The sequence below is a fragment of the Chelonus insularis genome, unplaced genomic scaffold, assembly GCF_013357705.1.
Source record: "Chelonus insularis isolate UGA/USDA-ARS -01 unplaced genomic scaffold, ASM1335770v1 contig_3_pilon, whole genome shotgun sequence".
NCBI lineage: Eukaryota > Metazoa > Arthropoda > Insecta > Hymenoptera > Braconidae > Chelonus > Chelonus insularis.
The window spans coordinates 606,382-622,286 of NW_023276556.1; the positions used below are offsets into that span (position 1 = coordinate 606,382).

Genomic DNA, 15,905 nt, shown 5'->3' on the forward strand with positions numbered 1-15,905 from the left:
CATTTATTCAAAAGTTTAAGTAAATTACTTGGTATAATTCAATTTAATATTAAATTTGACAGTTGCTCCTTTTTTTTAAACTGTACGTACATTTAACTTAAATACATCAAAGATATTATTATGATTTTACGTTTCAACGATTTACTGAACTCATATGTGGATGAAATAAAATTCACCGTTTCATGATGATGAATAAAATAAATTTTAGTTATAAAAAAATTTTTGTTTTCGCTATGAATCCACGTTTGAGTTCACCTATTGAATTTCTTGTCAACTGAAATCACGCTTGACAATTTACTAATGAATTTTTATCAATTGCGACAGGTGAACAACGCAACAGCGAGAGTGCAGACAAAAAAACCACCAACAGTGCCGAATGGTAAAAAAATTTTTTTTTATTATAATACAATAAAATCGAATGAAATTTACTCCAGATTTGAATAGTTTCAAGGTAGGAAAATAGAATCTAATCAAATATGCTCTAATATTTAAATTTATTTCAATCATTTGAATTTTATATTCTGTGAAAATAGTTGGTATTATTTCACAAAGAAATATTATCGGATTATTTAATACAAAAAATGAATATTTCCTATGTTTGAAGGACTATTACAATGCGATTTAGCTTACAATGCTGCTCACCATTTTGTACGATATTAGTAGTAACTACGTTGTTAAGTTATTTGAACATTTACGATAGCATTAATCGTTATAAATTACGATCACTTCTGCCTCATTGAATAGGCAATTCATGAAGAGGGTTGAAAAGAGGGAGGTTTTCCCTTAGAGTAATATTTAGTCATGTGAAGAAAGATAATTTCGTCAATGTTGATAAAAAAAAGCTAATTATACGTTCGTGACTTTTTTAACTAATTGTTAATACATTTATAAGTTTTAACTTATAATCTATAAATAGAAAATCTTTTTTCTTTTAAATATAGAATATTCAATTTTACCTACTGCAAAGTCCAGTATTTTTTTATGACCCCATTTTATACTAATAAAAATAAATGTTGACTACAACTTTATGAGATAAAGCAGAATTTTAATCCAAAACTTCGCATACACCTCGGTATGAGTTTTTTAGCTCAACTCGAGTTATATGACCAAGTGCAGCAGCTTAAAGAAACATTAAAGACTGATTCCAGGTTAAAAAGTTTGATCCTTTTTTTTTTTTTAATAACAAATCAGAAACTTTTTTCTTTTTAAATAATCATAAATTGCAAGAAATAATAAATTTATTACGAGTAAAAAAGTTTCTAGAAATGATATTAATTAAAGATAACAAGTTATTACGAACGTATGTTTCTTATTACCTTTTAGTGAAGACAGATATATTAATACCATTTATTATTTATGACATTTTGACAAAAATATTCACTAAAGCTAGAGAGTAATTTATTTTGAAATCAAAAATTACTATTTTTGAGCCTTATATAATTTAAATTTAAATGACTAATTTGATTTCTGAAGAGGATTCATAACCAATTAAAACATACTTCAAAAGAATATCTAAATGTATTTAGTATGAGAATATTTAGTTAAATTCAATAATTTTAGTTATAAAATATCTACGAAATTATTTAAATATATATAAATAATATGTAATAATAAGAGGTCGATTTGTAACACGACTCGTTACGCGGTTCATAGAGAGACCGTCCATTGTGTTAATCCTAGCCTAATCTCCTTTTAATTGTGTCAGCATTTGAACGCTTACTCAATCCGGATTACTCAGCCAGCTGCGTAGCGTACGCGTTTTTTTTTTTTTTTTTTTTTTTTTTTATTTTTGTACTCGCTTTTTAAGCTCTATTTCCATTTTGATTGTTACTTTCGCTTCAAACTTTTCTCACGTGTACTAATAACCTACTGGATATGTCTCTTTTTTTACTCCATTCACTATATTTTCGCTTTTAAGTAAAATAAAAAATAATGATTATGTTGTAAAAAACAAAATAATCTACCAGATGAAAATATTTTTTCATAACTGAAAATAAAAAATACCCTCTAAAGTTTAATCAAAAATTCACTACTTTTTATTTGCCACATATGTTTTTTTTTTTCAAATTCTTGAAGATCAAATGAACAATTATTTTTAATTAAAAATCTCTTCTTATCATTAAAATTTTCCCCCTGAAAATAATTTTTCTAAATTAAAATTTTGTAACATACAATAGAAGTAAAAAAAAAAAAAAAAACGAGTTTGACTTGACTGAAAGTGAAGTACAATATTTAACCATTGCCGAATTCGAATTTTAGTTCGTTCATCAATCACTTTGAAGAGACGCTTTAAAAAAAAGCGAGTCAATAAAACTCGATGGTAATCACGGCAAAGCATATATGGTCATTGAAATAACGAACGACAAGGTTGATTGGGATGCAGTTATAAATAAGTCCAGGCTAGTGCGACAATAACGATCGACCGTACACTTTTGTGCCAAGCATTTCCCAACCGATTCAACCATTTCGTTAGTCGTCATATCTTTCTTCTTATACTTAGTGACTTAATTTACTGTTGAGCCAAATTATAGCTCTAATTATAACAAAATTTTCGTATGACCGCATTTTATAATACTCATTAACTCACTCCAAATTTTCAACAGTCGATCCATCAACAGCTTAAATTCTCAATACTTAGCAAATTTTATAAGTTTATAGATCGTCTGAACAAATTATCATTATTTCCGCTTAGCTGAATTAAGACATTATATACACCGTCACGCTATTTTCTTAGTAAGCATTTTAAATAATTCATCAAGGGAAAACAAAGTAAATTGCTTCCTCCAATTAATTCAATTCACAAAAAGCCACTTGATCATTTTTTCTTCAACATTTTTCTTGATTATTCCTCTCATTTTGAGGCCATCGTTCCATTTGGAATTCGAAACTTGATAGAGCTTTTAAGTCCCTTGAGATGAAAAGAAAAACCCGAGAGAGAAGAGATGTAACCTGCGATAAAGTTTGCCGCGTTTGAACGACACCTCGTTTGTCAACATCTCTTGCGATCCTTTTACGAGAGTACGTTGTTAACCAACGAGTTTACGACCCATCTACTGTAACTATCTCTTCCCCTTTGCATCATATCTTCTATTATCACAATTGTAAGAAGATGAGAAGAAAAAAGCTTTGAGACTATTATGAAAAATGCCCACATTTTTTCTGGACTATATCACTAATTTATTTATTTTATTTTTATCTGCCATTTTTGTGGTGAAATAAAGGTGCTCTCACGTACTAGCTTATTATAGAAGCAGTTAGGATAGGGAATAATAACGTTATAATCTGGTCAAATGGTTTCGAAAAATAAATGCGCTGGCAAAAACCTATATATTATGAGGCATCAGTTGTAAAGAATCATTAATGTAAGGGAGTATGGTTTGATGGTTGTATATTGAACAGGATGTTTTATATTACCAAGGAGGGGAATGAATGATTAATTTTAACAGAAAATAGCTATAATAAATTATAAATCTTGTTGAGATATTTTCGTTTGATTCCTTTCGATCGAGGTATCTAATACTCGAATATAATGAAAACATAATCATCTGTGATCACGAGAAATAAGTTAGCAAAAAAAGTTGTCAATATTTAGATCTCAGAAAAATATTCAAGTTTTCATAAAAATACTTAGAATAGTGAGTGATTGCTTATTAGTAAAAATTATTAAAAATTCTTATTATTGTGAAAATCTATCATAAATTATAGAAAGCTTCTCAATAAAATACAACTTTCAAGATATTTTTTTCAGTTTTTAATCAGCATTGCTAAAAGTTTTGTTTTGAACTTTTTTTTCCTATAAAAGTTTTATTGGAGACGTCAATAATAAATGTATTAGTTTGTTCTGAGGTTTTTATAATTTCTTTCACTAAAGCTGATTAATACAATGTTGTAATTAAAACTTGAATGAGTTATACTTTTATTATTAAAGCATGACGTCACAAAAAATTAATTGAACTCAACACTTTTTTTTACTAGACAAGAATGCTTATAGTGAAAAATGTGGTTTGCGTTAAAACTTAGTTAATCATGTATTAAAAATAGGATTTTTTTCATTTTTTTTTATTGATGGATATTTAATTAGAAAATCCAAGACTTTGATGATGAAAGTCAATTTTTTTATGTGATTTAAAAAAAGTAAAATTGATTTTATCTTAAGTGTTTCATGAGATAACTTTATGACAAATTAGAATGTTAATTAAATGTTAAAACATTAATAGAGCCCATTTATTTTATAAAGTACAGTACATAATGTTTGAAACTAAAAACTGCACTCTAAGGAAATGAATAAATTATTAAATTTTTCAGACATGATCGATATAACTCTAAAGACTGCATTTATTAGCTCAGGTCCCCAGGTCACTAAAGCTTTTTCTCGAAGAAAGTAGGTGGAAAAAGAAAACTGCGAAAGAGAGTACCCCAGGGATTAGATGCATCAGAGTAGAGTAGTAGGTGTATCTTTAAAAATTTATCGCCCCTCTTTTGTTTCTTGTCGTTTTTCATCGGTAAAAGAGTAAAGAAAAGAATAAAAAAAGGAGATATCTTTACTAGACAGTAGTAACAGTCGGTGGTTGGTCAGGCGGCCACGTCACGTTTCAAACGCAATTTCTACTTTGCTGTCTTGAGCTTCTTTCTCGACTTGCCAACGTTCACTTTTATTTTTTGCCATTTCTCATTCTTGAATCATAGCTTTTCTCGCGAAATACCTTTGGGATTTCGTGAAGGGGATTCATGGCGAAGAACATTGATTTTATAAACTTTTTGGGTCGTGTATATGTGAGTAAAAAATAAAACCTGAATCTAGGGAGTCATAAAAGCTGATAAAAAAGTTGAAGTCGATATTGCGAGGTGTAATAAAAAAATGAGATGACTTTTATATATATATATATACTCATTGATATTGATAAAAAGGTAGAATTCTATTGGTAGAATAAACTTAGCAGACAATACGTAGTAAACAGAAAGAATTATTAGCAAATATTGTAATAACATTTTTTTTTATTTATAATCTGTTTTAAACTTTATCATTCATTTCTACAGCATAAATTCAGATAAATGTTTTTTTCCTCAGTGTTTATTAATTTTTTTTTTAATCTAGAAATTTTTCGCTCTAATGGATTAAAAATATTTTGTTCCTGTAAAAAAGTATCTATTACAGTAAAGGGATTTATTATTTATGTATAAAACATGTAAATATTTTATTTTAGTCGTTCTCAAGTTTTTAAGCTCAAGTAAAAAGTCGTTAGTAAGCTTATATACATTTTTCATCAGAATATAGATCGTCGCCTCCCACAGTTAGGTATTAATGATTTATGCAACAGCAGAGCTCATTAATGAACGTTACAAGCACGTAAATAACGTCTTCTCTATTGGATATAATATGCGAGACGCATGCTTCACTGTTTTTTATCTATTCCAATACTAACTCATGAACACCACTAAGATTATATTTGCCATTTCGTTGAATGTGAAATGCTCCGCGACCACAGAATTTTTGCCACTTCATGCGGAAATCCAGGCAAAATAAATCTCCAAAAGCTTCAACTTTCCTTCCAAACTTTAAGATATAAATTTATAGAATAACGTCAAGAGAATAAATTTCTTATATGTTTTTTATCTTGTCTTTATTGTTTCGCAAATCGACTCATTTATAACAATTCTGTCATCATTTTATCTTTGATATCAATTTAAGAACAGTGATGTTTGTTTTGAATAAATTCATAAATTTTCATGCAACATTTTAATACCACAAATGGTAAACAACAGTCTATTTATGATCAATTGTAAACAGAATTTGATTTTATTTTAAACTTTATCATCCCCATCGATATTTACTTTATTTCTAAGAATTATTATTCTTGAATTCATAAATGCATTTTTGATTAATAAAAAGTAAGTGTTTTTTAACTAAGAAACTATTTTATTATTCATTCTTTACTTCATCATTCAAACATTTTAGAGTGACAATTTTCTTAGAATAAGCTTTTCTCTTATTTCTCAGAAACAACTAGAGCTTCTAAAAAAAAAGTATTTATTTTAGACAATTGAATTAGTAATAAGGATAAAAAATTTTATTTCTGTTAATAAAAATTGACTTGATTGAGCAACAAAACATTTAATTTTTACTCGGCAATAATAAAACAATGTATTTTATAGCTCTCTTGGCTTTCAAACAAAAAATTGAAACGAGAATATTTGTTTTACTTTAAATAGTTTTATTAAAACAATTTATTAGAAAAAAATCAAAAAACCAGACATCACTGAAAGTATTATTTAAAAACGAATTGTTTTAATTTGTTTTGTAAATTGATGATATGAAATATAAAATACATTTAAGTTCATGATCAGCTGAAGTGTTAGTGCACTGAATAAATGATTTCAAATATACATATAGATTGTTTCTGAATTTGAAAGTATCTTTTATTGAAATATATTTTTTCAAATCAAAAAAATGAAATATTTTCAATTCAAGTTCTTGGAAATAAATTCTTCATTCATTTAGAAGAAATGCTTCACGTTCCTTGAATCAGGTCATTTATAAAAATTTCATTAGCATTTTATTTCGAGAGCTACTTGAAAGAAGATCAATATAACTCTGCTTTTTGGTGACTCGTTTACTATACTCTCGAGACGAGAGACCTGTTTCTAGGTGATGGTTGCAAGAAATTAATCGTCAACTGTCACCTTCTATATACACCCCTATATATCTATATATCATTACAAATGCATTTTCTTTCTCACATCCATTGTCTCGATTTTTCTCTACTCTTCTCAATGTTATTGCTGGAGATTGCTAACAAAAACGACTTCCATTAGTTTAACCACTCAGCACTTTACTCGATGACTACTGGACTATTTTTTTGTTCTCAGTTGAATTTAAAACTATCAAGGTAAACATAATGAGTCGTTTCCGTAAAAATGTTTTTTTTTTAGTTTAAACTCATTGTTTACTACTCTTTTCAATTGTAGCTCGTCTTGAAAGGGGATAAGGAGAAAGATAAAGCTCATTTGCACGCGACAGTCCGATCAATCCTCTCACTGATATTTTCTGTTCGCAAGTTAGAAATCGGTTTCTATTATCAGCACGTGAAGTATCTCACACTGCATGACAGAAGCACATTTTTAACAATCCTTAATCCACTATAGCTGTCAAATAAAACAGCATTAATGATGACAGAAACGGATTACAGTATTATATCGCTTTCTCCAATGAACTCAAAAGAGAATATTGACAAAAAAATAACTTTATCTTCAAAGATCATACACAGATATTTTTATAAAAAAAAATTTTTCTTCCCTTAATAAGTATTTTTGTATTACTTTGACACAAAATTATATAATCAATAAAATAAAAAATCGTTGCAATTTTTATGAAATAAAGAACTAGAATTTCTATTAAAAGTTCCCAGTAAAATAACTCTTCAATAACAGTAATTTCCTTCTTTATGAAAATAATTTTTTATAAATATCCAGTTGAAAAAATAAAATTTACTTGGAAACATAAAAAATGTAAAAAAGTTTAATTCAAAATGAACTTTCCTTTATCCTCTCCTAACTAATGAAGTCGCGATCAATTTCCTTCGTTCCATTTAACTCAACCCAAGCTTTTCCATTATTTTCTTACGGGAATTTAACTTTGTTTGCTTCTTTTTTTCTACTGCGGACTCCCTAACTCTTGGATCGTTGAGTCATTAATTTGGAGTCTTTTAGAAGCCTCAAGAGAAAAAGGACAAGAAAAAAATATTTAATTCCGTATTAATGAGAAATTCCCTCTTGTCTTTGAGTCTACTGGTATCAATAATCCAATAAAAATGATTTTCTAGTCTCCCGAATGTCATGCATTCCATACTTAGAATCGTCAATTTCGACTAAATGTGTAGACGACATAGCTTTGGCCAATTACACAAGTTAATCGGCACTCTGATAGCACCACCTCCCTTCTACGTTCATTACAGTTATGCCAGATTGTAATATCACCTCCATTACATTCCTTATTAATTAACTTCCCATTACGGCATAGCCTATATGTGTTATGCATAGCTGCTGATTTTCGTCTTTGTGATAATTATAAATACAACTTGGATTTATTCAAATCTGGAGCATTTAAAGATTTTTATTTTTAAAAATAATTTACTACCAAAGACAAGAATATATTTATTGAAAATAAAATAAAATTTATTAGCTTTTGAAAGTATTTTTATTTTTAATAGTTCTGCAATAAATCAGACAAACACTCATGACTTTTTTATTTTTCTTTATGTCCGGTAAAAGTGATGCTAAAAATTCATGCAGAAAATTTTATTCGTAATGACTAAAATAATATGACTTTATTAATTATGTAAATACAGTTAATAATTCTGCTCAAAATTAACTCTTTTATGTTCATTCGAATAAAAATATGAGCTATTAGAACAAATATAAAGTTCCAAAAAATTCTCTATAATTTTTGAAAATTCAGTTTTAGTTTAGACACTAAATTTTTATTAAAAAAATTTGTGATCGTGATATAACTTAAATTTTTTGTATTAACTTTATTCAGTTAATAAATCTATTTCCATTATTTAATTATTTGGATGAATCAATTAAATAAATTACTGATCAATGATTAAACTTATAAAAATTTAGAGTCACTTTTATGAAATTTCTTATGCTTATTGTAAATATTTCAGTTTTTTAAAAATTAACTTTATTTTTTCAGTGTGTGTCCAATGGCCAGAGGGTAGGTGCATCCATGACGTGCCTGAAGAGGCACTCTACACTCTTTACTTCGAGATCCAACAGATCTGCCAGGGCTTCTCCTGAGTGTAAAGCAAGGCAACGATCTATTGAGACGAAGACAGATAAACTTTTTTAGTGCAACATCTCCTCCCTACGGTTCAGAACGTTTAAATTCAATCAGTTCAATCAAAGAACAAGTAAAAGAAAATAATTGCCAAACATAAAACCGTGAGATTGAGACTTAGAATTTCGGTTTGTGAGAAAGATCTCAAGTTTTTATGAGCCGCCATACCACGACCAAGCCATAAAACTCCATTTTCGCGTGTATAATTGCAGCATTGAATAATGAGACACAAATAATTTTTGTTTCGCAAAAAGAGAGTCAGTTTTACAGAATATGAAAGCCGATGACGAACGTCAGATCTTTTTTATCTCCTGTCTATCTTCATTCCCAGTTGCAGCTCATGAGTATTTGATTCTATCCCTCGTCGATATTGCTTTTTTTTCATCTCAACGAAATGAAACAACTGGGAGTGGAGATCACGCACATCTGGCGTTCGCTGTCTAATTCGTTGTATGTGGATGCGTGTTCCCGGTCTAACACTGGCCTGGTAGAAGGTCATCGACGCGAATATTTAATGCCACGACGATCCTCCCTGCAGCCAAGGTGGGTCCATTTTATTTACAATTTATCCAACCGAATGATTGAAAATTTTATTTAAACAAAAAACAACACAAACCATCAGGCAAATTATTTTAAAATCAACACGGTATCCTTTCACTTTATTCTCATTATTCCAGGCAAAACGTTTTTTCATTTCCATCTTCCAACTGGTCGCAGGCTCCTCTTCTCATTATCATTTATCCTTTTGTTTCCTTCCTCTGTAGAACAGAGTAGTCTTTTTTCGTAGGCGATGACCCGATAGCTTGGTCGGTGCTAGGCCGAAGAAGAGTGTTTTCTTTAATCGGCTAATTGTAGGTTAAGACAATTTCATTGTTACTTTGAAAAACAAAAAAAAAGAAATTGAGTCGTCGACGCAGAAGTCATTTTGTAGCTTTTTTAATTGATTTATTTTTACTTAAATCGTGTTTTACTTTTTATCAAGAAAAAGGAATGATTTATTTAGTGAATTATTTTTACAGATAACGCATTCCTACATAAATCTAATACTGTTTAATTACCCATCCCACGATTTTCTATGATTGGTTTTATTTCTCCATCGTATCCCTCTGAAAGCTAGATGGATTGTCTCAGGGAAGCCACAAAATGACCAAAGCGCCGGCAACAATGTCGACGATTTAGGTTTAGTGAAACGATTACAGGGTTTTAGTAGATCGTCCTATAGGCTTATTCCATTTACGACTTGAGTCGAAAGTTATATATATATATATATATATAAATACATTTATATATACGTATGTAGTTCACACGTACTTTGTCAAGCTTTATTACAAAACATTCCGACGCGATAACGTCATTTATCATAATTTTTTTATATATTTTTATATACTATTTTTATCTTTAATTAAAAAAAACCAACTGATGATGCAAAAAAAAATTTTTTAAAAATAGATTTTTCAAATTAATATTGATAATATTTGAGTAATAATTGATTGAATGAATAGTTTATTGATAAAAGCTCAGTGTAAAAAGTATTTTATTTTCGTTTAGAATCATTTTTTCTCTCTAATCGGCTAATAATACATGAATAAGTTCGATAGAACTATTATTGTAACCAGCTTTCCGTGATTGCGGGCATTTAATGTCATCAGATTTAAATGCAAACAGGGTAAACTCGTCTAGTATAAAACTTTTAACTAAGTGTACGCGAGTATTTTTTATTAGATTAGGAATGCACGGGACAACTTTACACTCCCGTTAGGATTAATTTCGTCTCTCCTCTTCCCGTGAAAAATTATTTCAGGATAAACTCACAGATAAAATTATGAAGAATACTTACAAGAACGACAAAAAAAGAATTCAGACAAAATTAAACATAAAAAAGCATAATTTAATTTTTGTAAAATTTAATTCTTGTTTTTATCTTTCCATTCCAACTTTTAATTTCTCTTGTATAATTTCATTACAACAATGTTTCATTTAATCCACTTGAAAATTGTTATGATGAGCGAATTATTAAAGTTGACGAATTAGTACTAATCAATTCCATATCTAAAATTTTTAAAATTGTTATTTAAAAACAAGAAAAAAATATTAAGTAGCCTTCCATCATTAAAACTACAGAAAAAATTCCTAAGAAATGTACTTCTTCTGAGTTCCTTTAATTTTATCCTCGAGTGAATATTATCCTTCACTTGTCTACACTTATACGTCTGTGTATCTAGTTTTGTAATAAATATTTTTGCGAGCGTGTCAGCGTGTCGTGAAACTGCCAGCAACATTTTTGAGATCAAAAGACTTGAGTATTAGCAGTGACTCTTGAAGAAAATAGGATTTTTCCAAGTGTGAAGTAGAAGATAGTACTTGACTTGCAAGGACACTTACGATGTTCGTTCTAACATTCCGACAAGCAAAGTGTGTTTTTAAGATATAAGTTTGGAAGGTAAAATTTAACACAGAACGTTCTAGAGTCTGGAAGAAAGAAAGCAAGAAAGAGAGTGTGTGTGAGAGGGGAAGAGTAGAAAATGGCTAAAGGAGACTATAAAGAGGAAGAGGAGAGTAGAGCCGAAAGAGCAAAAGAGGAAATTAAACGAGACACCCGTGAACGTCGGTGGAAAAGGCGAGAGATACGATTATAAACGAGCAAACGTTCAGAGTAGTAGCCAACCAGAGAAGAGAGAGATAAAATAAAACGGTAACGGCGCAGTGGCACGTTTCGGTTTATTTGCGTGGACGCTTTCGTGCCCAGGTATATATACGAGATGAGAGTGAAACCACTGTTCACCAACTTCAAAGCTTTTCGCGAAAAAGTCCAATGCCTTTCGTGTTTTGCGAGTAAGAACGATAAGACTAGAGACCAAAGGAACAATAAACATTCAAGTAAGAAATAAATTTTCATGAGAAAACTAGAAAAAAAATAACCAGTAACAAAGTCTAGATATTTTCAAAAAAAAAAATATACACATATTTTTTTAAACATTAAATTATAAATATTTTTTATACAGTAAATGGAAAAATTTGTACAAGCAATCTTGTAGAGACATGCTGGAATGAAGGAACACAATAAAGAGGTCCTGCTCGAAAAATTGGCATGGATCATTTATTAATATCAAACGTACAAAAATTTTGCCATGAGAAAAAAATTTCTTTTCACCAACTTTTTTTTCGTCATTTATTTATTATTCTCTAGAAATTTTTCACTATCAATTCATTGAATTTTATAGTGGATAAATATTAGTTTTGTTGTAATCAATTTCAAATTTTATTTTATTGTTAATATTTGATTGACGTAAAAGCTTTGAATCCACGTTATTTATTAGATTTAAATAATTAGCAACATGCACTATATTTACAATTTGTTCATTAATTCCTTAATTAATCACAAGATACTAAAGAACATTAAATGTTAACTATAATTTCTATGCTAAAACTAAAAAAAAGAGAGAAATGTAAAAATTATTGCATGAAATTAAATTTTTTTCTCAGTGCATAAATGCAAGACTAAATTGGACAAATTAAAGCGTTAAGATAGATTAAATGATTTGAATAAAATAATAAGCATGCAACTGCATTGTCAGTCAGTGTTCGTGTGTTACACCTCCTCAGGACTTTCAACTGAATGCATTCTCTTCTCATATTTATTTATAACTAGATAAATCTGCTTCCTATTTTTTTATTTTTGCGTCATACTTAAAATTGTAGAGTGTTGGTCGATATCTTTTTCTCACCTTCTGTTTTCTCCAATCCATATATATATATATATATATATATCATTCATTCTCTCTATTTCTCTTGGGATATCGCAGAAAGAAAGCGAGCTTTCCCCGCGGCAGTATACGAAATACACGTAAAACAGCAGTGACTTTACTGCGCCCTGGAGACGATACCAAAGGGAGAACATTCTATAAGACAAGGAGGAAAGAAAAGTGGAAGCCTGAATATAAAAAGGAAAAAGACATTAAATTGAAACGAAAGACCGCGGATATCGTAAAAGAAAAGAGAGGGAGACAAGTCTGTGTCAAGATGTGAAGAAAACATTTGTGCGATGAAGAAAGAAAGAATAAAAGCAAAGAAGAAGAAGAAGAAGAGGCTTTGCCAAACTCCAAAAGCTCTTCAGCCGAAAGGGATTGCGTTATTTTTCTAGTTCCCACGGGCTCTTATTCCTTTCTCTTTTTTCCTCTTCATTCCTTTATATACATGACGTTTTCTATCCACTGCGATTTCGTTCACTTCCGTTGACTCTCAGTCGCTTTTCTTGGTTACTCACTAAGATCAAAGTCTTTTCTATCGTACACTTTATTTTTTTCATGCAAAAAGTGATATAAAATGACAAGAAAATTTGATAAAATAGTCTTTTTCATTTTTCTCTTCTCTCTTAACTCTTATAACACCAGTTGGATATTTTATTAATTATACATAAATTAGTCTCATGTTCATTGCAGTGTAAGAAAATGTTTTGCATAATTTAGATGTTGTAGATGAATTAGTAATGATTTATTTAATGCTTGATAAAATAAACGAGTGAAGAGAAGAATAAAAGTAAAATACTAATAGTTACTTGGAAAGGAAAGGAAAAAATAGAGAAAGTTGAATAATAAAATTAAGAGAAAAGCATTGAAATGAGAATGATAAAGAGAATGCAATTGGTTGAATATCACCCTGATGGCTGCAGACACTTGCGATACCGTCGCACATAGCTTTTGTTTTTAATTATTATTTAATCGTAATTATTATTATCATCATTATTATTATTGTTATTATTATTATTACCAGAACGAATATTATTATCGCCTAGTAGCTAGCCTAGGGCTCTCTATCCAATGGTAAAGCATGAGGTATTTTTCGTACGTAATCATTAATTCGTATTATTTATGATTCTTATCGTAATTTAATAATTATTAACGTTTAATTGCGACCAAACTAATCCCAACAAAAACACTTGATTATCCTTTTTCCAATCCTGCCTTAAAATTAATTGCTCATTTATATACACACATGTATATATATTTTTATATATATTTAATTTTAGTATATTTTTCAAAACTTTACTAAAAATCCTATAGCCCGTATCTCTTATACTTTATCTCTCTTTCTCTATCAACATTCCACGTATCACGTTTTCCTGGAGCCCGTTGATCATCCGATTAATATCCGATTGGCATTTTATTGACTGCAACTACTGTTAATATTGAATCACGCCATTATTTAATTGAATTGACTTGAGATTGATTGAACACTTGTTATTATATATTTAATTCACATACTTATATTTATTTATTCATCTTTATTTATAATTATTATTAATTGTTTATTAATTTTAGTTTTATATTTCGTTGTTGTTGTTTTTTTTTTTAATAATTCATTTCCTCCTAAGTTTCTCTTTTATATTTGAAATTTATATTTATATATACTTATATTCATATATAAATAGATTTTTTAATTTATTTGTTACTATTATTATTACATAATAATCACGGTAATGCGCCACATTCACTGGTTGATGACTGTCTCGTTGACAAAGGCCCGTACTTTGCCTGTGGTTGTGCTTGGTTGTGGTTGGAGCGGTTTTGGGAGAGAATTTTTAATTGCTTTTTAATATTATTACCTTTTTTAATTTGCACGTCTCATGTCGTGGCCTTGGCTTGCCTTCATATGAGATTCACCTGTGAATATTATATATATAATACATATACATATATATATATACATATTATATTCGATTAGCGTTATTTTCTTATAATTTTTCATATTAGAATGTCTGCCGTTGAAAATTGTTTTTTTTCTTTTTCAAGAATGATATGAACGTCTTGGTATTTTTATAACAACTTAAATGAGAGAGAAAATTATTGAAAATAATGAATGTTAGACTTTGTTGGTAATAATTTACTCTCTTGATGATGATATTTTTCTTTTAATTTGATAATAATTATTTAATTAAAACCAAATCAACGGTGGACAAAGTAATTGGTAATTTTTTGGAACTGTTAATTTTCATTGAATTAATGTTAATGATCGTGGCACGGTGTGTTAGTTGGCGAGAGAAATGGCCAAACGAGGTTGCTGCATGCTCCAAGTGCCGCCTTATTAGTGGTAACTAATTAATTCGTCGGTCTCAAGTCGTTCGCACTTTACACCCCTTCTAACCCCCTTCAAGTAAAGGAAAGGGGATCAAGGGTAGAGAGCGTCAACTTCAACTTAACTTACAAGTTATTCAAACCCTACTGACATACAGCCAGCATTACTGAACAATGTTACTGAGAATAACCAAAACAACAACAGCCATAACAAGTAGACCAAATCCCTGGTTGTACACGTTTCTATGAAAAATAGAAGTGGAGGCAAAGACAAGTGTCAAAGTTTATATGCATGAGGTTTGAGTGCGAAAGACTTGACAGACCGTTTGCGCCCAACGGCTGGTACTTTGAACACGATTCACCGTTTCTCTTGGCATTGCATTAATTAATTAGTATCTTGGCAGTGCGTAGAGTTAATTAGTTACCGCTGAGCGCGAAAGCACCAGCAAACATAGTCACCTTTGACAAGAATATTTGACAAAAATCTACTCAATCCCTAATCATGACTGAATTATGTACTCTTATCTCTCAACACTCAGACAATAACTATTTTTAATGGAGTCATTTGTTAATTATCATCATAGCAGTGATTGATTCATCACAGAATTATCATCATAAATATTCTTTTGACGTTTGCTTTTATTTTTTTACTTTTATTCAAAAAAGTAATTTACCTTCAGTTCACAGAAAAATAATTAAAAGTAAACTTTTTAATTTTCATATTTATATTGAAAATTCGTAAAGCCTATTGGCAATAAAGATTAGTGAAATCGTATTATTGTTTTATTTCTTTTTGTTGCAATTAATCATAAAAATTTTTTTCAATAAACTCTACTGTAAATGATTACCAAAATATTTATTTAAAAAATAACTACTAATCTTTGATAAATAATTATTTATCAATGACATTTTTGAAAATCGACAATTTATTGATTAATGCAGTTATTGAAAAATAATTAAAATGATCTATTTAAGTTATTTAAAAAATTTAATTG

General features: G+C 29.2%; 1 protein-coding gene across 1 annotated transcript in view; it reads left to right on the forward strand.

Moving 5' to 3' along the window:
- Rbfox1 (RNA-binding Fox protein 1) overlaps positions 1 to 15,905 on the forward strand; it is a 57,873-nt gene that overhangs the window by 22,949 nt on the left and 19,019 nt on the right. Inside the window, exons 5-6 of the mRNA XM_035085625.1 lie at positions 325 to 379; positions 8,696 to 8,716. Coding sequence (XP_034941516.1) covers positions 325 to 379; positions 8,696 to 8,716 — 76 coding nt within the window. The remainder of the gene's footprint in view (positions 1 to 324; positions 380 to 8,695; positions 8,717 to 15,905) is intronic.